Here is a 24,771-nt window from a genome sequence, read left to right as displayed (position 1 = left end):
TAATTGATAAAAAAAAAAATTCACTCAATTATCCAGTTCAACCCGATTATATTTTATTGGATTAGATTATAAATTAAATCAAATATAACCCAACTTAATTCACTTACATTCTTAACTATAATTGCAATCACAAATTACAATCACAATTATAATAATTTTTTCAATGAGTAGAAACTACTTATAATCATTAACATATTTGTATATAAACATGAAATGGTTGGTTAAATTAAAACAACCTCTCGCTAATTTATTTGTTTTTGACTTAGTGATGTAAAAATTGTATACATGTTTTTGGTTAAAATATTTATAATATTGTACTTAAATTATTTTCTAATTTAAAAGCTAAAATTCTGAAAAATATGAAAACTATAACACTTGCTAAGATCGGCTGAATGGTGATGGATTTTAAAGAATATATACTTAATGTCGTAGATTTTAACTTTGTCATTGCCATTATAAAAAACAATGGAAACAAGAACCAGCACCATAAATGCAAATCAATCAAACCTTGTACAAATCTCAATTAATGAACACAAAAAAGAAAATAAAATGCTGGTCCAATTTTGTGAGGGTCCCATGATGTGATTTCAAGAAGTGAAGACAAAAGGGGGTGTAGAAAAGAGTGATCTCTCTCATTCACGTAGTGACAATACACTTTGGGTGAGATAATAAAAAGTGTGCCAATCTCAACCTTAGAAACGTTATCTCACATGACCTACACCATTACATTTTAAATCTTATCATAAAGTTCTACACTTCCATCCCGTATTATATAAGCACCATAGATCACATTTGATTCATAGTCTCAAATAGAAAATGGTGTTACGGAATTAAGACAGAAAACGAATGAGAAAGAACTCACGCAACGAATAGCTGTTGCTGACATCGTACATTAACAATACTACATTTCACATATTTTGGGGCATGAAAAATATATATCATTTTACGTATATCCATATTTATTAGAGATAGAATAAGTAATTCGTAATTTTATTAAAAAATTTAAAGAATAATAGGTCTAAACTTTCATATTTTTTTGTTTTTATTATTTCTAAAAAAATCTCATACTAATGTAGATTATATATGGTTTATAAATCTTTGTTTATTTTCATTGTCTAATAATGTAAGACTTTATTTGTATATCAACAATTCTGTCATCAAACAAATGATCATTGTTTAGTTTAACCTTTTCTTTAACGAAAATCTTTTTCCATTCACGAATATTCAATGATGATCTTTAAAATTTTAGTCACACCACCTATTAGCTTTAAATATTTACATTGGCCTTAGTTCACATTAATGAGACATGTCACATAATCTTCATACTACTAAGAAGGATTTGACCTCCACACCACTAAAATGACTTTCGACATAGAATTTCATGCATGGATCAATCGCTTTCTATTATCAAATACTCGTTTGAGACTTTGAGTTAATCACTTAGTTGAAACCATCAACTTTGATACAATTGTTGGACACTTAGAGTTTACAAACACATGTCTCCATATTAATATGATATTGTTCACTTTGAATTTAAATTTTCATAATTTTACTTTTGATCATCTCATAAAAAATCTCATATTAATAGAGACTACATGTATTTTGTAAATCCTTATTTCTCCTTATGATTTAACGATGTGAGACTTTATTTGTATCTCTAACAAATTTTGAAATTATATAAAATTGTGTCTTATCATTATCAACTAATCTAACCTTTTTATTAAAAAAAAAAAAACAAAATAGCTGGTGAGTTTTTAAAAGGTTAAATTAGTAATTCCAGATCCATAAAAGTTTAAAAATATATTTTTTAATTGAGTGGCTGAAAATTGTCATTTTTTAATGGTTAAAAACTAGCAGAAAAATTCTACTAAACTAATAGTATTCATATTGATGTTTAGTTGATTGACTTAAAAATATCAAATTTTGGAATTTTCAAAATACAAGGTGCTGAAGCTCTATTCCCCGGCCAATCATCTCTAATATATTACAATATGACTTAAATTTAAAATTAATTTCTTTAATTGTCTGCATAATTTAAAAAAAAAATATTATTTTAGTCCTTAAATACAAATCTTGTTAAAAAATTTGTTAAATGTTGTCACAAAATCTACCTATTAATATTTCTATTAGTAAAAATATCACAGATTCAATTAATACTTATTTCAATTTATAATTTTAAATATGTTATTAATGACATAAGAAATTAAAACAAATTTTTTTAAAATTATAGAAACTAAAAATAATAAATTTAAATTTAAGAAACAAAAATACGTTTACTCTAAATTTAAAAGAGTAAAAACATGTCTTTCATTATTTTATATTTAAACTTCAATATTGTGTTTTCAAAATAAGTATACCACTTTCAATAAAATAAAATAAATTTATACAATCATTCATTTAATAAAATAAACATGCCTGCTCACTGAACACATTAATGTAATAAAAAAATTCTAACACTAAATATTATAATAATAATAATAACAATAATAATCATATTCTACTCTTATATTAAAAAAATATATATATATATAAGTACTAATACCTTAGTATATATAATGTATCGACTAAATATTTATTATATATAATTAAAATTTATAATAAATTATATATATATATATATATAAATATTTAAATTATATTTTAAATTTATATAAATAGATATTTTAAATATATAAAATGTATTTTAGATTTATGATACATAATTTATATTGTGACACAAAATTATTTGTTTATAATTAATTTTAAAACTATTAAAATTTAATTTATAAATAAATATGATAAATAAAAATTTAAAAAAATAAGAAATTAAAAGAATTTCTAAAAATAATCTCTTTAGATAAAAGTCCTAAAAACATTCATGCACAACATAATCATTTGTATTAATATATAAGAGATTATTTATTTTAAAATTATTAAAAATTAATTTATAAATAATATGATAAATAAAATTTGAACATGATAAGATGTTAGAATAATTCATAAAATTCTCTCACTCGAAAGAAGTCCTTAAAAACACTTTTATGAAGAAAAAAAAGTTCATATTTAAATTTTAGATAAATATGAAAATCATAAATATATAATAGTAATATAGTGAAATATCTTGTTTCAAAACTAAAAAAAAAAAATCTAGTTGGTTTATATAACATGAGAAAACAATTAGATTGAAAAAAAATACTTTAACAAAGTAATTTAATGAAATTGTTAATCCAAGTCATAAAGTATGTAAATTCCCACCAATGTTTCATGAAATATTGTCTCACATTTTTTTAATTATGTGATTAAGATCACTTGAACTGATATATATTAATTAAAACCAACACTTTGATTCTGTACTGTTGTTGAAGCCCAAATTGTACCATGGTCTTATTTATTTATTTTTTGTTGAATTACCATGATCGTATATATTATTAAAAATTCAGGAATTGTGCATTAAAGAAGAAATTTAGTATTAGATACGAAAGGACATATAAAATAGAATGAATCTTTGACCTAATTTTGAAGCTAAGTACTAAAAAGGTGATGTTAGGTTTGCTCGTGAGCGCTTCAATTAATAACGCGGTAGAAAATCCTTGATTTAAGGATATTTCTACTCGCACAAAATATTTTGAAATATTAATTTTAATTTCTATAAAAAAATTTAATATATTTTTAATGCTTATATTTTAATAAAGATGTCTGTTTTTAATTAGTCTCTAATGAGGAACTAACACCACACCATTTTTATAAATATATACTAAAAACATATTAAATATTTATAAAGACAAAAACTTATATTTTAAAATACTTCGAGAGATAATAATAATTTTTAAGTTAATTTCCAATGATTGAACATATGTAAAGAAGACTTTGAATTGACTCGTAATATCTTTGATAATTTTGAAACTACCTAATTTATTTTGTATGAAGATAGTGGTGGACCGATGGTCTTCGAGACAAGATAAGAAAAAAATCAAAAAAGAAACACATCTATTGATTTTTTCTTAATTACCAAAATCTTGATAGATTCATTATTACTTCCTCTGGTAATTTTTTTATCACCTGATTTATATTAGGATCAAGAAAGTTGATTAATTTAGTTGAATGGTATGACTAAATGTTTAGGCACTGTTAGTTCTACTTTTAAATATCAGAGACCGTTATACATTAGGGATAATTTTCATGTCAAAAAGCTAAACATGACGGATTATATAGCATGAGTTTTTTTTTTTTTTTTTAATGATTGATGTGTAATGTGATAATTTTAGCAATATGTAAGTTCTCAAATCTTAATTATAAGATTTGGATTTAGTTAACATCACATATTGTACATGCTTTATATTTTTATATTTAGTTGTATAAAGTCTTCTTAAATGATGAGGAAATCTAATGAATTATATGTTGAAGATGAAAGAAAATTTACACATGATTATATATCAGACTAGTTGATGATGTAGCAACTTAAATAATTGTTATGTCTTCACTTGATAATGATACTTGATAATGGTGACAAAAAATATTATAAGAAGAAAAGTAAAGAGGCTAAGATTGATATTTTTTTTTTAATAATTAGAGATTAGGAATGAAATTTGAAAAGAAAAAAAAAAGGAGCTAATAACATATTTAATTCATTGGTATAATTGATAGTTTCTTAAGAATTTTATTAGGGATATTTTTAGATATTTAATTTATTCTATCAGTACTTCTCCCCCTCCCCTCTCTCTATATATAATTTTGAAAAGAGACCAATATATAACACAATTTTTTTTTCAAAACAAGATTATTCTTTTTCAAAAATAGAATCTTTTAAAACTTGACTTATTAAGGGGAACTTCAAGTCTTCAAAGAATATATTGAAAGAAATGATCGAGTGAAATGAATGCAAGTCATGAAAAAAAAAATTAATACATATTCTAAGGGAGAAATACACACATAACTTGTGTCAAAAGGTAGAAAGGCATTGAAAAGCAAGTGAGTGTTCAAACGTATGGCCCAAAAAAATAATCTAAACCCTAGTTTAAAGCATAAGATATTGTAAAGGAGTGCAACCAAATGAAAAGCATAAATTTCAATTAAAACTTCTTACCATCGGTAAAGATAAATCCATTAATTAAAATCTAGTTATAAAATTAGACTTGGAGATACCATAGGTTGATATCAAATTAAAACATTATTTTTACATGGATAGCTAAATGAAGAAATGTATATATATGGATAAAACACAAAGGTTTCCAATTATCAAGGCAAGAGCACTTAATATGTCATTTGAAGAAAAACCTTTATGAAGACAAATATTACAAGAAGTTTGATCTCTTCATTACCCAACATAATTTTGATAAGATCTTTACAAATATCACTTATGGTTTGAGGTAATTAACTCTAAGGCAAATATTACAAGAAGTTTGATCTCTTCATTACCCAACATAATTTTGATAAGATATCTACAAATTGTTATGTATTTATGAAGAGTTATATGAGAATGGTGAGTCCATTGTACTAGTTTTTTTTTTTTTTTTAATGTTGGTGATGTGTTAATTATTGGAAATTAAATATAAGATCAAGATAGACGTTTTCAATAAAGCATAAAGAAAATTGCTTATCATGAAAGATTTGAATGTTGTGAAAAATTTTCTTAGAATGAAAATCATAATAGAAGAATGCTGTGAATATATTATAAGAAGATTACATTGAAAAGATATTGTTGAAAGGTTTAATATGCATAAGTTAACCCCATGCATAGAAGTGAATAAAAATAAACGAGATAACCATTCAGTTTTTTTTATAGATAGTCTTACATTTTATTGTTCTATATATAGAGAGATCATGAGAGGTGAGGGAATTAGTTTTGCATAGTCATATAATTATATATAGTTGCATAAGATCATTTCAATTAAATTTTATTTTAATAATTTCATTTTGTATATTTGATCAAATTGTACACTCTTCTTATTGCCTTTTGTTTGGATTAGGTAATTTAGGAGGGAGTGAAATAGAGGAATTGTATGTTTTGTATGTGTTGGATTGGAGTGTAAATGAGATAGAGAAATTAAAAGAGGAAAAAATGTGCTAACAGCAATAAAGTAATAAATCTATCCTTAAATTCCATAAAGTGGGAGGATTTGTGACTTTTAATTTCTTAGGGATTAAATTTTTTTTTATAACTTATACTTTTTAAAAAAATAATAATAATAAACAATCTTATGTTAGAAAAACAATAATTGAGTAAAAACTTAAAATTTTTAATAAGTGTAAAAAGATTTTTGATAAAATTTATTTTTCACTCATTCGAATAAGCAAAGAGAAATTTTCTTCCTTCTTTTGTCTATTATTTCCATCCAAATAATACATTTTTTTTTATTTCTATTCTATTTTATTATTTTCATTTTTATTCTTTTTCTCTCATCTTTATTTCATTCATAATACAAACAATAACGAGATAATAAAAATTAAGAAAATTTCCGTTTCTATTATTTTTTTTTATTTCTCTATCATTTATTTTCTCTTCATTCCACTTATTATCAAAATAAAACAATATTCATATCATGAAAAATAAAAAGAAAAATATGGTACATAGTAGCATAATCATATATGACTAATTAAAAAATTCGCAAATAGTTGATCTAAGTGATATTAAGTTGGATCCCTATAAACAAAGTCTGAAATTTAAATTTTGTTAAAGGAAAAAATGTGATTAAAAAGAGAAATTTTATAAACTATTTTTTCAATAAAGATTAGTCATTAAAAAGTAAGTAAATACTTCGTATCATTAATAATATGATTATAAAAAAATAAATATTTAAAATTATTTTGATTAAACTTAATCTTTTCATTTTAAATGCATAATAAAAATTTAATCCTCATTTTTGCCATATAAGACTCTCATTTCATGGTTTGAGAATTTTATATTTGAGGGGACTCTAGATGAGGGAGTTGCAATGAGAAAGGGCTTTGGTGTGGCCCAGTCCATTTATACTCCTGCTTTAGTGGTGGGCCTAGATTGTGACCACAAACTACAATACTTGGTTGTTGTCTTTGGTAGTGATACCTATAATGAAGTACCAAGTGCAGCTAAAAGATTAATAAAAAGAAGTCAAAATATGATATATTACAACAAAAGATGATCATTATTATTCTTTACTAATGCCACCTTTTTTTGAGGACATGAAAGAACATACATTATGATTATTTCTACAGCAAGAGACATAAACTCGTGGAGCATCTGTTTTTATTCTTAAAAAGTACCTAGTCTATGTTTTAATCACATTTCTGAACAATGATTCGGTGCTATGAGTAATTTATTAAAATACTCTTCTCCATCATCGCAAGTGTGTGATAATATATTTATCTATAAGCCATCTTGACATCCGTATGATATTCTTTAGGACTTCCTTAGATCATATATTATAGTTTTTTTTTTTTTTAATAAAAAGATTACTAATATCATACTTGAACAATAACAATCATTGACCTCTTTCAATGATATATACAAGTATAATAAATCATCATATTATTTTCCATTTCTTGTTCCACTCTATTAATTACATCTACAAAGTGCTTGCAATAAATATGCATGAACAAAAGGAGGATATAACGGCGGAGGAAGCAGATATTCTGGAGTGAAGTAAAAAAGAAACTAGAAAAGGAAAAAAAAAGTCATCAAAAGAAGAAAAAAGAAGAAGAAAAGGAATAAAAGCGTTTCGTTCTTAGGAAGATAATGCTTTTCAGATTTTGAATCCACCAACACATTATTCATGGACGTATATATGTATGTTATTATTATACACATACTTTTTTTAATTACACCATATATACATGCTCTTTGATATATTCTTGAACATATTTTATTGTGGACTAAAAATTATTTATATTTACAAATTTGCGTGACTCTTATTTTTATCTAACGTTTTTTTTTAAATATAATTTTAATAAATTTACTAATAATATAATAGAATGTGTAATAAAAAAAAATGTTACTAGCACTTATCTTATTATATATAAAAGTTTATTTTGTAACTTAAAATCATATTTGGCCACATCCTTTGAGATGTTGATTTTGAATCTACTTAAATCATATTTGGCGACATCATTTGACAATTTACTACATAGAGAATTCTTTTTACATCGATTGAAAGAGATATTTTCCATCAAGTACAAAGTCAAGGTAAAAGTCATTGGTGTAAAATAGATGATATTTTTAGTTATACTTTAACCGATATAAAATATATAAAAAAATAAAGATAAATAAAGATAAATATTTTCGTGTCCATTTTTTTTGTCAAGAGGGAGAATATATCTACTTCTTACCTTATGTTTTATTGCCCTTTCTCCTCTTCTATATGAAAGCGTTCTTTAAAATGCTTTATTTTTTTTTGGTATTATAGTATTGACAGAATTATCTATCAATTTTGTTGGAAACTAATCTTCTTTTATGAAAGCTTCTGCAACTGACTTGAAATGTTGTCATGTCTCAAGATTATTGTAGGGATCATTTTGTATTTATGATTTGATAGGAAACAAAGTAAATACAAAAAGACTTTGAATATATTTAGAAGTAAGTTAGAAGAGTTTTTTTTTATATAGTTTATTAATTGAAAATAAATAAAATTTAAGCAGATTCTTAATGATCAGTTAATTTATATTGATATAAACTATATGTGACACAGAAACATTAATATTGTCTTCTATTATAAGTATACATACAAATGCAAAAATGTGTTAGACATTATAAAGTTTAGATCTAAGTCATGCTTAAGGCCAAGACAAAAGGATTTTCTTTCCCTTTTTCTAATGGTCAATTGGACCCAGTGTATAGTTTAAAGCTTCGTAGGAAATATGACTTTTGTACATGTGTTACTTAGGATAAGCCTTGTACTTTTTTTAACATATTTTTGTTTTTGGTGATAAAGAAAATGTAATAATATGGAAGAAGCGGGACCTTTTTTTTATTTTTTTTTTATTTTTTATTTTAAAATGTCCTTCAGTTTCATTATTTTTTAAATTATTATAATTGGTAAGCTTTCATAAAGGAAGGTTACTTGTGATGTGATGTCAATTGAAGATGAAATGAGGATAAAGAGAGATTTGAAATTGAAAAGAATAATACAGAGACGCTGCCTAAGAGGGAAAAGGAGGACACCATCATACATTAAAAGGAAGGAGGAGCAGACCAAAAGAATATGAAAATTTTAATAAACTAAACGTGATTCCTACGTATGTCATGCACCGGATTTCCTTCACGTTCTCATCAGCTTCGTTTTGAAAAGAAAAAAAAAAATTGTTACAATGAAATGCAGCCAAATGAAAGATAATTCCATTAGTTAGATCAATCTTGGATCTAGTTGCAAGATTAGACTTGGAGATACCATAACTTGATGTCAAAACATTATTTTTTACATGATATACCTAAATGAAGAAATTTAAATGGATACATAAACCAAAAGGCTCCCCACTATATAAAGTCAAGAACCCTTAATATGTCATTTGAAGAAAAGCAAATATACCATGGGCAACTGAAGTTGGGAAGGGTTCCGATTATTATATTATTGCAACTTAAAATATGGGTCACTAAGTTCGTCACAATATCATTGAAGTGACCATATGTGTGTTTTGTCATGTGAATTCTCATTAAATAAAAAGTTATTTTTATCTAGAAGACATTTGTTTCAAGTAATTTTTTGACATTTTTAGGATATAAAGGTGAGAATATTTATTTTCAATGTTTATTAGGCATAGAAAATAAAAGCATTAAAAGAGGATTAAATAATGTTGATAAAAAATTTAACACTTTTTTAAAATAGTACAATAATATCCAAAATCTTATGAGTATACAGATGAAGAGTTAAGAGAAAAAAATACACAATATTTTTATACTAATTCATCTCAATCATAGAGAGTGCATGTGTTTAGTTCTTGATCAACTCAATCAAATTCTACTATTTCTTACAAAGATATAAATATTCATTCACAAGTCACTCCTAACTATCTATATCCAAGTATTCTTTGAACACAAAGTCTCTTCATACTTTAATAACCATTTTTTTACAATCAAGTCTCTTTAGGCTTAAAGTAATAATATAAAGTTAGAGATGAGAAATTACTTTGTTGTTTCGTCTTAGTATTAAGATATGATACAACCAGTTTGAGTACAAGGCTTTTTACAGAAGAAAGAATAAGAATTTTTACAATTGATTGTTTTCTTTTTGTCTCGATTCTTATTCTTTCTGAATTTTCAAACTTCTTTATACAGGTGCTTCATGAAGATAACCGTTACAAATCCTTAAACATCTTTTCCAAACTTGCTTCGTCCGTCTTCATTTTCGTTCTATTAGTGCATTAATTGTGAGTATTAAATGTGTTTCACCAAATTTTCACTTCTTATCTAATAGAAAAAAATATTTATCACCTTTAAGGTACTAAATGAAAGGAATCATTGGGTGTGTCAAGTTGAAACAACTTTTTTTTTTTGATTTTGCATGCTTTAAAGGATTCAATTGTCCTTTCTCTTATGCAAAACATGTTTGTGTTCCTTTTTGTAGTGCGAGTATCAAAGAAGATTCTTATTCCTTTCGATCTATTAAGGAAAAATATAAGCAAATATGATTTGGTTATCAGATATCACAAATGATATATATTAAATATTTTTATCTTACATATGAAGTAGTTCGTCTAAGAGACTTAACGTCAATATAACCATTTATCTATCACAATTTATCTTATAGTATAATCTAAAAAATGTCTAAATTTGTTATCATTAAAATTTATATCTTGACAAATCAAGATCGTCTTTTGATCTAGCAACAATTATATAAAAAAATATTCTTAAGTACATTTTATTCTTAGAAATGTAAAACCTTTTTTTTTTATTATTTTACATGCTTCCCATTGGTAGAGGTTAGGTATCTTATATTCCTATAAGAATGAAAGTTATATTTTCTAATAACTACCTCTTCCCACTTTTTCATTCCATATATCTTCCCTAATTTTCATTTATAATTTTTTAATTTAAATAAAAAAAACTTCTAAAACTAATAATGCCAAACAAACATATTTATAGGAATAAATTTCTGGGTATAATATTCATGAGAATGAGATTTTCGGGAATATAATCTTGTATATTGAAACAAATGTGCCCTACACCATAAATACAATATATTTTCGTATCTTGTTAGAATGTACATGTATAGTCTAAGTGACATACAATATATATTATTGAATATCATTCAAAATCAATACTAAAATTGTATAATATATATCAAATAGATTTATACTTACATATATTAAATCTATAATAACACCTTTTATATATCACTATATGTAACATTTCTTGAGTATCTACTAACAACCACTAAATGTCAATCACTAAAGTCTCTTTTTTTAACATTTTCTTGTAGTGATTTTCTTGTAGTGATTTTATCTTAATCTCATACAAGAGATCTCAATTTCATTAATTTCTTCCATCACTAAGAGCAACAACTTAACAAAGATTATTTTTAATTTTTGATAATCAATTTTAAAATTTAATTTATAAATAAATATCATAAATAAGACTAAAATTAGATAAGTAATCAAACAAATTTTTAAAAACTCTTCATTAAAGAAAAATCCTTAAAAAGGTATTTTAAAACACTCTTACATAAGATAGTTTATATATTTAATATATAGAGATAGATAAATATAAGTGTTGAACATTCATATATATATATATATATATATATATATATATATATATATATATATATATATATATATATATATATATATATATATATATATATATATATATATATATATAGTTACCTTATATGTATATAAGACCAATTGGTAATTTATTTTCTTTTTTCATTGATGTGTATGTCTTCTCCTTTTATTCCACCTAAAGGTGTTATTAAGTAAGTGCAAAGTTTCAAGGATCCTTTTTGAAATTAAGAATTAATACTTAAACATTGATATAATCATGGGTGGATTTCTTTCTTCATTCTGCCTAAGGAATAATATATGTACATTAATATGATAAAAATATATTTTTAATTTTTATAAATATGTAAACACTTGATTTTAAAAATTTTGAATATGTAAAAGTTTAGATATCACATTAAATTATTAAGCTATGCAAAATCAAAATGACAAGTGAATGATTAATACGATGAGTTATCAATCTATACTAATCACATCAACATTTAATATAATAGAGCCAACCTAAGTGATTATGACCAGCATATTTCAAATGGGACGGAAAAAAAAGGTGATTTTTAATTTTTTTAATAAAACAAAAAGAATTGTAATAAAAAAATGAACATTTCATAATAAATGCTCAAGTCCATCCAATAAATTAATTTTATAATAATCAATGGTAAGGAATAAATCAATTCGGAATAGTTTAAAATTTAATTAATTAATTAATTTTTAAACTTAATTTATGAATTAAATGAATTCAACTTCAATTAAAAATTAAGTTCCTAAATAAATGAGTTAAACTTGAATTATGTATAATTTAGGTCATTTGATTCATGAATTGACTCGACATAAAAATTATAATTTTTTATAATTTAATTTCTATTTAATTTCAACTTATTGAAAATATAAATACCCTTTTAAAACTTAGTTACAAGTCAATAATAATAAAAGAAGTGGACACCTTAAGGCTTCATATAGTTAGGGACTAAATTTTGTATTGTTTTATGTAAAGGTGAAATAATTTTTATTTATGCATACTTTGCTTATAATTATGTTTCTTTAGGATCATATATTGTAATCTTGCAAAACTAATAAAATAAGTTTGTTTTGCCTTTTAAAAAAATTTAAACAAACATTTTATCTAAAATTTATTAATAAATAAAATTTGTATAATGTATAAGATTAAAAAAAATGACTCTTGGTCCTTGTGGCTTGAGCTAACAAATTAAATCAAGCTAGCTATCAGCGACTTTGAATCAAATCAAGTTCAAATTGAAAAACAAAATTCATATTAAACTTTACTCAAGTTTCAATTTGACCTAAAATTACCGAGCTGAACCAAACTTGCTCAACTCGACTCAATTTTAGCCTTATACTTATTTGATCTTGTTCTTAAAGTGAACATTAGACAACAAGAAGGGGGTTGAGTTGTTGTCTTTTTAAAAAAAAATTTGTTATTTATAAAGATAATTCATTCAGAAGGTGAATCTTCTAAGTGTTAAAAAATTTAGTTTTCTTGTGAAGCTATCTTCTGAGTAATTTAACACAATAACATATTATGGAACAAAGATATATAAAGCAGAGAGATAACTACAAAAAGTAAGGAGATAGAGTTAGAGAGATTGTACACCAAATTTTATATTGGTTCACCATAAACTAGGCTATATATATTCAATCCTCACACATTCTTGTGAGAGTTTTCACTAATACAACAACTGTTGTTTCAAGTTACAACACCAGTCATGTGCTAAAACAAGTTCCTCACTACCCAACCACCTGTTGTTAGTGATTTTCACTCAGCCACCTGCTGAGATTTCTTCCTCAACAACCTGTTGAGATACCCAAATTCACTACCACCTGTTATGAGGTCTTACAACCATCTAGTTGACTCCTTTTTTCTCCTTTCTACACCTCTATAATTCAGACTTGGGTAGGGAAAGCTTATACAGAAAAATGGGGTGTGTATCTTAACATTCAACTATGGTTACAACAGATTCTCCTAATAGGAGCTCTCATTAAGGAAGATTCACACTTTATTTTTCTATTATAAGAATGATTACAAATGTAGAAGTAGATATCTCTAAAAGTAGAGTATGAAAAAAGGATTATAACTATGAAAGCTAGTGTTTTGATTCCTCTTTTTGATCTTGCTTGCTTAAATATGTACCCTTGGTCTTTCTTATATAGCTACTAGAATAGATCGGTTATGGGTAGCTTAGCTTTTAACTAGTGTTGGCAATTTCAATGTTGTCAGCAAGTCCCTCAAAATTTGTTTCCTTTTGAGTTACCTTTTGTGCTTCCTTCTGAGTCTCCTTCTAAGTAACTCTCTCTTCAAACCTTTTGAATAAAGTCTTCATTACCAATCTTCCAAGAAGTTGAGTTTTAACTAAAGCTTCCTAATGAATGATTAAAAGAGATGGACCTCTTAACTAAGTCTTCAAGGCATCTTCCTTGAGAAAAAATGTTTATCTTGAACCCCTTTGATAAGCAGTGAAATTTGAAACTAAGAGTTTGTCATTATTAAAACATATATTAAAGTAGGATTCAACATTTCTTATTAATTAGTGAAAGTAGGTACATGACAATTGTCAAATATGTCAATATATTTTACTCAATTTAGACAATTATCAAGCATATCTTATACTTTAGAGTCTTGTTTTGTTAAAAATAAGTACTCTAAATTTGTTTTGATTAATTAATAGTTTTTTTTTTTTAAGTTTAAGGTGTTTTTGATGTTTTTTTTTGTTAAGCTTTGAGACACAAGAGAAAAAAGGAAGGAGTAATGGCCAACAAGGGACTTAAGGAAGCAATTGAACAAGTCAAGCTTGCTTAAGCAAGACAAGACCAAAAACAATCAAAACATTAGGAGCTCTCACTCAAAGCAAGAGTGAAACACTCTTTGAGCAACCTGATGCTTGCACAAGCGAGTCACCTCAACAGCTTAAGGGAACAGGAGTTGAGACACTACTAGGAACACTCAAAGTACTCACTCAAGCGAGCCAATTTGTCCATTTTGATCAAGTGGACATCAAAGTCCACTTTGGATCTATCAACAAGCTCGTTAAGCGAGGTTGACTAAAAGAAAATTGATTTGAATTTTTAGAAAAATAATGTTTGAGAAAAAGTAAAGGCACTTCATATTAATTTGATTGGCTTATTTCAAAGAGATTAAAGAGAGCAAAAGTGATCTCAAAGTTTTTGAATGTCTCCTTTTATAACTTTGTGCAATTTCTTTAGTCATGAATGACTAAGCCTCCTATAATTAAGGATTGATGTAACTTTCTTATTCCATTAAATTCTTCATGTTCTTATTCAATAAATATTTATTCAGTTAATTATTTTTATTCTTCTCTTAATGCTTGTTGTGACATGATTATCCATTGCATGCTTTTATAATTTTATCTGAAATTGAAAAACTCCTTTAAAAATATATATAATTTGGGTAAAAAACTCTATTAACATTTATCATTAAGGATATGATAAGAATTATAAATCAATTTTCAAGTCTCTAATCTTAATGCGGATAAATTTTACCAAAAAATCGAGATTCTTATAAGAAATCTAATATTTCTCTCCTAAAGAAGTATGACTTAAATAAATTTGTTAATTGTTGAATTAGATTAATAATTGCTAAAATTAAATAAAAATTAAAAATCATACATATGAGAAAGGCTAATAAAGTCAATCTTTGACACCTCTTATCATAAATTTTCAATCATTTCTTAAATCAATTTTCTATTGTTTTTTTCATAAACCCTAAAATTACTTTCTTAATTTTTATGCGTTCTTTAAACAATTTTCTAAATTCATCTTATTAGTATTGAAATTCTATTAATTAGTTATAGAATAACTTCTTATGAATTCAATACTTAAACTTTTATATATTTATTATTTATGATAATCGGTATATTTGTCGCAAGTCGATCTTTCGATATATTAAAAAAGTCATTTCAATTTCCAATCCACCTGTCAAAATTATAGATATATTTTAACTTTGGGATATCGAGGGCATAGAGTATATTAATTAATATGAAATTAAAAATAATAATACGAAAATACCGATATGCAACCATCGTTTTAGAATATTATTTTCATAAAGAATTGTTCATTTCCTACCCTCCTCTCATCTTCTCTACCTCCAAATATATATGCTCTGCACTCACTGACTTTGGCTCATGGCACTGCATCCAATTCAATTCTTTATGAAGTTGATTTTGGATCTTTTAGAGAAATAAAAGAAAATATGGAGAACAACCCCTACGACGACTTTTACTGTTCAGCCTCTTACTCAGACCAGTCAACAATGGCTCCACCTCCGCCGTTTGAGAAGGAGGAGGATGTTTCAAAACCACTATGTGCTAAAGTTGCTTCTCACCCTCTCTTTCCTCACCTCCTCCATGCATACATCGATTGCCAAAAGGTCATAATCATATATATAAAATAAAATGTTAATCATATATACAAGTTTCCAATTTTCAAGTATCATATATAGAGAGAGAGCTAGTACCCTCTTTCAATTTGTTTTCTTAAATTAGTTACAGTGTGGTACTTTGCTAAGTTGATTATCTTGTGTTTTTTTTTATTATGATTAGTTTTGTGCTTGAATTTTCAGGTGGGAGCGCCACAAGATGTGGCACACCTATTAGAAGGAATCAAAGGAGATCATGTGATATCTGATGGCTTCTTGGATGATGATCCCGAGCTCGATCATTTCATGGTCTCTTTCTTCTTCAAAACATGATCATTATAGCTAAATCACAAACCCTAATTAAGTTTCTCAATTTTGGGTTGACCATAACTGTTTATTCTTTTAAACTTCAATTTTAAAATAGAAATATATTGTATTAAATGATTATAATGATCTCACCCCGTTTTTATTCTCAGCTTATTATTTTGCTTGTTATGTGCATTGAAGGGAGCGTTTTGCGATTTGTTGGTGAAGTTCAAATCGGATCTTGCAAGGGTTTTTGACGAGGCAACCATGTTCCTCAGCCACATGGAAACGCAGCTTCACTCCATCTGCAACGACCCTGCTGCCACAAACAACACTCCTCAACCTGGTCTCTCATCTCTCTCTCTCTCTCTTGATGCCTATATATCTATGATTATTATCTGTTCTTGTCTTCATCTATTCTCTAAATTTTGAAATCGAGACATGTGTTGAGGATCAGGTTCAAGTTCACAAGGTTTTGCAGTTTGCAGTTTGCACTAAATAAAATAAGAGAAATTGATGAATTTTTGTACAACGAAAAAAGAGAAAGAGAGAACAGACATAGAAAATTAAAGTGTATTAAATGAAGTGATAAAAATAGATAAACACAAATTAAGATGAATTGTTGTACATATATTATTTCTTATAAAATATAATATGAGAAACTAATTAACATTCATAAAATAATAGGAGATTAAGGTTCGCAGGTTAGCCTAACCAAAAGGTCCTAAAGCACGTTTAAGGAACTGGCTGGCTCACATGGCAGCACTGTAGTCACGTGCTTATGTTTGCTTTGATAGCCATGTTGTACGTACCTCTTTGCTTGCTTCCTTCATGATAAGATTTGCCCTCAAGGCTAGTTGACTGAGAAAGCTGTTTCAGCTAATCATATACCAACAAGAATTTTTTTTAATGAGATTGTTGTCGATTTTTTCACATCTTAGTACTACAAGAAAATTGTTATATAGTAATACACATCTTATAGTTACACAATATGTGCCATTAAAATTACTTTTACTCACATAATAAATATCATATATGTTGGTATATTGTTAAAATAATGAGGGTATAAACTATTGTGATACATAAAATATGTTGTTAAATTTCATTCAAATTCAACATTAAAATTGTATGTAACTATATGTTAAATAAATATATACCTACATATATTATACCTATAGCGACATTTTTTATATGTCATTATATATAACATTTCTTATAGTGTAGTTATACTATCAGAGTATAATTTAAACTTTAAAGCCACAAATAATGATAATTGGTGATATATATGTCCGGAGGACTATAGTAACAACCATTACAAATTGACTACACACAGGTGAAGCCCCTACGCCCTAGCTATATATATAATACATCCCTTCATTCAACCAATTAGTGATGTTTATTAACTGGTGAAGTAGGTATGCTTCATGTCAAAAGAAAGGTTCCAATCTTGAGGAAACCATTTCCCTTCATGCATATATAGTAGTACCAAATTAACCTGCATTATGTATATGACATGCACTTTTAAAAGAGTAATATGTTATTTATATAATAAAATTTACAATTTTTATACATGCATGTACACTTTTTCTTTCTATTTCCTTCCATCATATTAGGTATCTTTTTCCACATTTCTTACTCTTTCTATTGTCCCTCATCCTTTTGTTAAAAATGTTATAAAATTTTACTGATAACATTACTCTTTTCACAATTGCAATTTAGCAGAAGAGCCTGATCACTCCATACTAGCTAAGAGGGAAGAGAAACCTGAATTCTTTTCAGTATAAATAGACTAGTTTGTTCGTGTTTATTTGACATCCTTTCACTGAAACTATGTTGGATTTGTGTGACAGTTAATCGTGTCTGCGTTTCTTACTGGTACTTATGTCACATATATTCGTCGATCGATTCCAATTTGTTTCTGCTCCTGTGGTTTTCAGTATATGATATTTCATGTCAGTTTTTTTTTTTTTTGTCATGAAATAATTGTTACAGATATTTAGCTTAATGACCCTCTTTGATAATAGATATTTAATCTGGTGCTTATTTAATGACCTTCTGTGTTTTTAATTATTAAAAAATGATAGTATATACCAAGAAAAACTTTAACTGAATTTATTTTGAATTTACTAGGATTCAAGGGCAATGATTAAATAAGTCAAAATGGTAAGAAGCATTTATGTATTCAAGAGTAATTAACAATTGAAATTTAAGGAGAAATATGTCTATCTAATATTTTCTTAGAATTTCACATCAGAGTTTTATGTCCGCAAGGTGCTTGTTTATTTTCTTTTATTAATGAGCTCATTGCAAACATAATTTCAATTAAGGTAAATTGCTCTCTATCGATGTGCCCAAAAATAATACGCTTTATCGTTTTATAGTAGTATACTCTTTATTAAACAATCAATTTTCAGTAATACTTTTTTATTAACATAAATAATTAATTATAAAAATGGATAAGAGGTGAATAAATTAAATATATAATTCACAATCAATATCAATATGATGAAAATGCATATTAGAAGCTTGCACAAATTAAAATGCATAAAAACCATAATTAAGAATACAGAATACTGCTGACAGCGTAACTTTTTGTTTCGTTGAAAAGAAAATAGAAATTTTTTTTGTCTCTTTTAATTGCTTTACATATTTTATGTTAGTAAGTACTATTGTGTGAAATAATATCTCTTTGCATGTCCCAAAATTATTCCGCGAGGCCCTATAGAATCTATTAGGCTTTCCTTTGAGAAAAATCTACGTGAAATTAATCAATACATACCATTCAATCAGTTTCTGATTGCTATAATAGCAAAATGATAAGAAAAATGCTAATTAATTCAGCAAAAGAAAATGATAATTAGTGGGGAAAATATTACGGTAATCAATGGATTATATATTTTGGTTAAGGAGATAAAAGTAGACAAAGAAGAGAACATTTACAAACTCTTGAAGCTCACTTGAATTGACTTTATGGCTTGTGTATGCTTTAGTGTCTACAAGAATGGTATACTAATATTAATTACACTCCTCATGTTATATGTAATACAATAATTAAACTTATGCATTACGTTGAAACTTTAACTTCGTAAAGTTATACTCTTACAAACTAATGAGTTATTTTTTTGCTGATTGATGATTACTTCATTCATTTCTCTGTTTTTTTGCTTATGAAAATCAATGACCCGAACTCATCCTAGGATGGTCTGCAACACACTTTTTCTCATAAATAATTGGTAAATCTTTCATAGTGTTTGGTCATACTATATGAAAGGAAGGGAAGGAAAAGTGTGTCTATAATTTTTCCTTATTTAATTCAAAAACTTGGAGAGATAGAGAAAGAAGAAATAGAGAAATCAAAAATGCAATGCAGTCCTTCTCATTTTTGCCTCATCTATAATATTGTTGGTAAATTTAAAGATATAAAGTGATTTAATTATAACATTAAATTAATGCTAAATTTTCTTAAAATTATATGTTATCTCTCTTTTCTTTCATTAATATATTAATATTTAGAGAAAATAAGTTATGCATTAAAAGTGTAAAATTAATAATTTTACATGATAGTATAAAAGTTTTGACACTCATAATGCTCAAAGTATTATATACTCTATTTTGACTTTATTATTAGTTATATAACATAGTCTGGTGATAAGTAATTTAATAAACGTTAGTCTTAAAAATTATTAAAATAGACTTTTATATATATATATATATATATATATATATATATATATATATATATATATATATATATATATATATATATATATATATATATATATATATATATAGATAGATAGATAGCTAGATAGAGAGAGAAAAAAAAATCAACTTATTTCAATAGTTAATTTACATAAATTTATCTCATTCAATAATTTATATTTTATATCAAATTTTAACGATTCAACTCTTGAATTAAAAATTCTTAATACATAGAAAGTTTACAAAATTTAATTTAAAAGATTTGAAAACTTTTGATACTTCATTATATAAATTTGAATCAAAGTATAATTATCTATCAATTTGAATTAATGAAACGGGGTGTAAACTAATTTTCATATATTTAAAAAAAAAATTATAAACTTGATCTATATATTAAAAACTTTTAATTTAACAATTAAATCATTAAAATATAATGTAGAATATAAATGATTAAGTGGAATAAGTTTACCAAAATTAACTCTTAGAGTTAATCCATAAACCCTAAACACATACACACACATTTATATATATATATATATATATATATATATATATATATATATATATATATATATATATATATATATATATATATATATATAATCTTAAGAATTTGATTTTAGACTTAACTCAATTACACAGAACTAACTTACAAAACAAGAATTACCTCCACTTATACATAATTAACTTAATTTCACTAAACTAACTTATAAAATAAGAATTATCTTCATTTATATATAATTTATTTTGATTTTATCTTTGATCAATGTGAGATCATCGATGTTTTTCATATCTTCCTCGCAATCAAACAATATTTATGAAGAAAAAAAAAGGTTTTTAAAGTAATACAGTGGAAACAGTTTGGAGCCAACCTCAAAGCAGCCATAATTATGGGTATAAAATAAACCCTGAACTGGAGGCCAGGTGTGTCTTCTCTTTGATCTTTATCGTCAAGATTCTGTTCCAAGTAGTGGTGTGGTTGCACGTGTTACATATATGTTGATCTCATCGTTTCCTTAGAAATCCACTGCATGCTGTCTCTTTCCTTTTCTTTAATCTATTCGCCTCTGCTTTTGAGGCTATCCGTTAAACCCTATTTGAAAATGTTGTATACGGAAGCTTTTGTACTTGAACCCTTCAGGTTGTTGCAAACTTTATTATATTAATACCTTCATAAGACCTATTTTATGCGATATGTGTTCATTCATTGGCTGCTATTTTGAGTAAACCAGTTTCAGTTCAGGATAAAGCTGCTTTCTTTTAATTTGATTTTGAACATTATTGCGCTGGATCTGAAGATTATGGATTTGGTGGAAAATAAGAACCATAAACGTGGAAAGAGTTATTATCCAGTTAAAATGCACACACATGAAGCTTTATATACATGCTTTTTCAGTTGATTGCATGCTTGTCTAATGGTTATTTAAATATTAATTCTTCTATATATTGCAGAAGACACGGTAGTCATATGATTGAAAAACTTCTAAAAGAACTGTTAACTACTGCTACATATCTGTTATTTAGGGTTCATGTTCTAGCAAATGCATATTGTATGGTTCCTTTAGGGAAAGAAAAAAAACAAAAAGGATTAATTTCACATCTTTTATCCTCAAATGTCAGATTTTTGTTCTTCAAAATTAGGAATATGGAATGGGAGAACTACTACTAAATTTAAAACAATTTTTTTTTTTATAAAAAGTCTAATTTTATTCTTATGCATCTAACTGTCAAATATATAAGGATAGTAGAATTCTGATCCGATCGTTTCTCAATCTCTACCAAACAAATTAAAACAATTAATACTTTGTTCTATTCTCTTCTTTTTCTTTCTTGTCCATCTCCTTTTGTTCCTGTTCATTTGACTAATGAAAGTATATTAAATCCACACAATATGTCCACTTGAAGAGCTGTTTTCTTTTTCAGCAAAAGAAATTGTAAATTTTAGATTATAAAATTGAGAAAAACACACAATAAGTTTTTAATCTTTCTAAAAGTTTATATTTTCTATAAATTATTTCTTACGCTGGCTTTCGAAAAAGAAAAGAAAGAATCTCATCATAAGTACTAGTCATTGCACATATCTATCTTGCTTGTTAAGTGTCAATATTCTATATGGATGTTTATCAACGTTATTTATTATATATTCGTAAAAGCTTATTAAGTTTTATTTGCAATAGTTTAATTTCGTATGTATTTACTATGTCAAGCATGTATCTCATATATAGAGATGCATAAAAAAGCTACTAGGGTTGTGTTTTTTTTATTAGGGTTGGGTTAACGGTGAAAATTTTGAGTAGTTTGCATATATAACTCATAAGTTCAAACTGCATTACCACATTGTTACACAATTTTTGTAGGCTTGGTTTATTATTATAATTAATGATTTGTGTTTTCATGTGATAGATGAAGTTACTGGATCATCTGGAAAAGATTTGAGTAGGGAGGAGAAAGAGGCAAATGAGTGCAAGAGGGTAAATGAAGTTCAAGAGATGAAGAGTAACCTTCTACGTAGATATAGCGGTTACATTACTAATCTGAAGCATGAATTTTCCAAAAAGAAGAAAAAAGAAAAGCTACCAAAAGAAGCAAAACAAATCTTACTTGCATGGTGGAATCTTCATTTTAAATGGCCGTACCCAACTGTAAGAATGTTTTCTTCCATGCATTACTGTTACTGTTAATTACAACAATTGGTGTGGAATTGTGTTTAGTCCATGTACGTACTTGCCTTGGTTTGATTTTAATGAAGTATTTAGAACAAGTCACAAAGAGCTTATGTGAAATTAGTTTAGGAAAAATATTTTTTTGACACCTGATAATGCTACTTGACACTTGATGAGAGAAAAGAGAGAAAATTACAAGGATAATAGATGACATGATATGTGATAATAGTGAGAAAAAAAATGTATTAATGAAGTGTTTAAAAAAAGTATCAAAAAATTATTGCTCATTAATTTATAACATGAATAGTGATGAACCTTCTATCCATCTAACATTCACCTAGATATGATTAATTATGAATACAAATGTGATTAATTTTATTTTATAAGTGATTAAAAAAGTAAAAGAATATAATTATATATAATTTTAACGTGGTTAATATTAGTCCTTAATAGTTAAAGATAATCATTATTAAATATTTCAATAATTGTATGATAATACTTGCAATATAAATTAATTAGTTAACAAGTTATATAAGTGTATGTGTGATAATCATAACTTCATGATACTGTTTACCATTTGTTATACAAAATTAATCACTTTTTGAAATTTTAATAAAGCCGTGACATTATCATCATATATTCATATATCAATAATTTTCTATAATTTCAAGTGATTTTTTTTATTATATATTAGCCACTTATAAAATGAAATTAATCATATTTATGCACATACATATATACGTACGTTGAGTGGACGTAAGGTGTACAAATATGACACTCTTTTTCCTTATAACATTTATAATTATTTTTTTTAGATTATGCAAAAGGCTTTTTGATGAAACTTTGTCAAAATAAACAGTTTTTGACTTAAACTAATAAGTCTTTTTTTACGTATAAACTCATGAAGAAAATAAATCCTGTAATTAACAAATTTTTAACTAAATAGTTGTTCAATGTTCATTCAAATATTTTTGTCTAAAAAAATTTGTTGAGAAAAATTATTAGATGATATTAAATTACATAATTTCTAACTATATATCACATAGACATTTAATAAAGTTAAATCACCTAATAATTTTGGACTATGGTCTGATTGGCCAGGACGCGGATAAGGTTGCCTTAGCTGAATGGACTGGTTTAGAGCAGAAGCAAGTAAATAATTGGTTTATAAACCAAAGAAAGCGCCATTGGAAACCAACAGAGGGAATTCACGCTGCAATTTTTGATGGTCTATATGGACCCCTGCACGAGTGAGAGAGACTGGGATCTACTGCTCCATTAATTTTGTTGCATTGTTCGATCATATGATTGATCACAATAAGTGATGAGTTTTATATGCCTATCAACCATACTTATATGCTTTATTTTGCTTTCATATTGGATGGCATCATGTGATGAGAAACTAGCAATTATCCTGTGGATTGCAGGATATATGTAAATAAAGGTAGCATATATATAAAAATAAATTATAAATATTTAAGAAAAGATCAATTTAAAGTTCATTACTGAGGAACACCGGAATTAGCAAGCACATGATTTTAGTTTAATCAATAATCTTAATTTAATTTTGAGTATAGGTATGTAGTCATGTTAAATATTTAAAGAATTTTATTTTTCATATTCAACTTACTTATATGAACAGGATTGTTTTTAATAAAGAATATATGTGATTTATTTAAAAAAGTGATATTAAAAAAAATCAAACTTGAGGGGTTTTAGATGGATTAAAATAAGCTATCTAAAAATATGTTTACCTAGAAAAAAATTAAATATATAAAAAAATATCAAATTATACCATATAATTTTGACAACTAATTATACTAATCAATAATTTTATATAAAAAGTAAATTTTGTCAATTTAACTGTTAAATTATAACTTTATATTATTTTGAGTCTTTATATCGAATTTTGTTAAAATTTAACAATAATAAGAAAGTAATCAACTTATTTATATTTTAATATATTTTGAAGAGTATATATTATGTTAACTTTGATTTACATAAATAAAATATTAAATAACTTTGAATTAATATAGAAATTTT

At 25.7% G+C, this 24,771-nt stretch overlaps 1 protein-coding gene across 1 annotated transcript; it reads left to right on the top strand.

The window, feature by feature from the left end:
- Positions 1–15,740: 15,740 nt before the first annotated feature.
- Positions 15,741–24,486, top strand: LOC109811765 (homeobox protein knotted-1-like 6). The gene is made up of 5 exons (XM_020375590.3): positions 15,741–16,069; positions 16,262–16,366; positions 16,565–16,709; positions 22,469–22,707; positions 23,830–24,486. The coding sequence occupies exons 1-5, from the start codon at positions 15,893–15,895 to the stop codon at positions 23,980–23,982; spliced, it is 819 nt and encodes a 272-aa protein (XP_020231179.1). The 5' UTR covers positions 15,741–15,892; the 3' UTR covers positions 23,983–24,486.
- Positions 24,487–24,771: the final 285 nt, after the last annotated feature.

Source organism: Cajanus cajan, chromosome 6 (assembly GCF_000230855.2).
Source record: "Cajanus cajan strain Asha chromosome 6, NIPB_CcT2T_4, whole genome shotgun sequence".
In the NCBI taxonomy this organism is placed as follows: Eukaryota; Viridiplantae; Streptophyta; class Magnoliopsida; order Fabales; family Fabaceae; genus Cajanus; species Cajanus cajan.
Note: the sequence above shows the minus strand (reverse complement) of the source record. Positions and strands in the feature narration are given on the sequence as shown.

What these genes read in the sequence shown, in the direction of transcription:
- LOC109811765 (XM_020375590.3), top strand. Translation starts at nt 15,893, where the DNA reads ATGGAGAACAACCCCTACGACGACTTTTACTGTTCAGCCTCTTACTCA. An exon ending in CATACATCGATTGCCAAAAG is followed by an intron (nt 16,070 to 16,261) that starts GTCATAATCATA and finishes TTGAATTTTCAG; the next exon opens with GTGGGAGCGCCACAAGATGT. An exon ending in AAACAACACTCCTCAACCTG is followed by an intron (nt 16,710 to 22,468) that starts GTCTCTCATCTC and finishes TTCATGTGATAG; the next exon opens with ATGAAGTTACTGGATCATCT.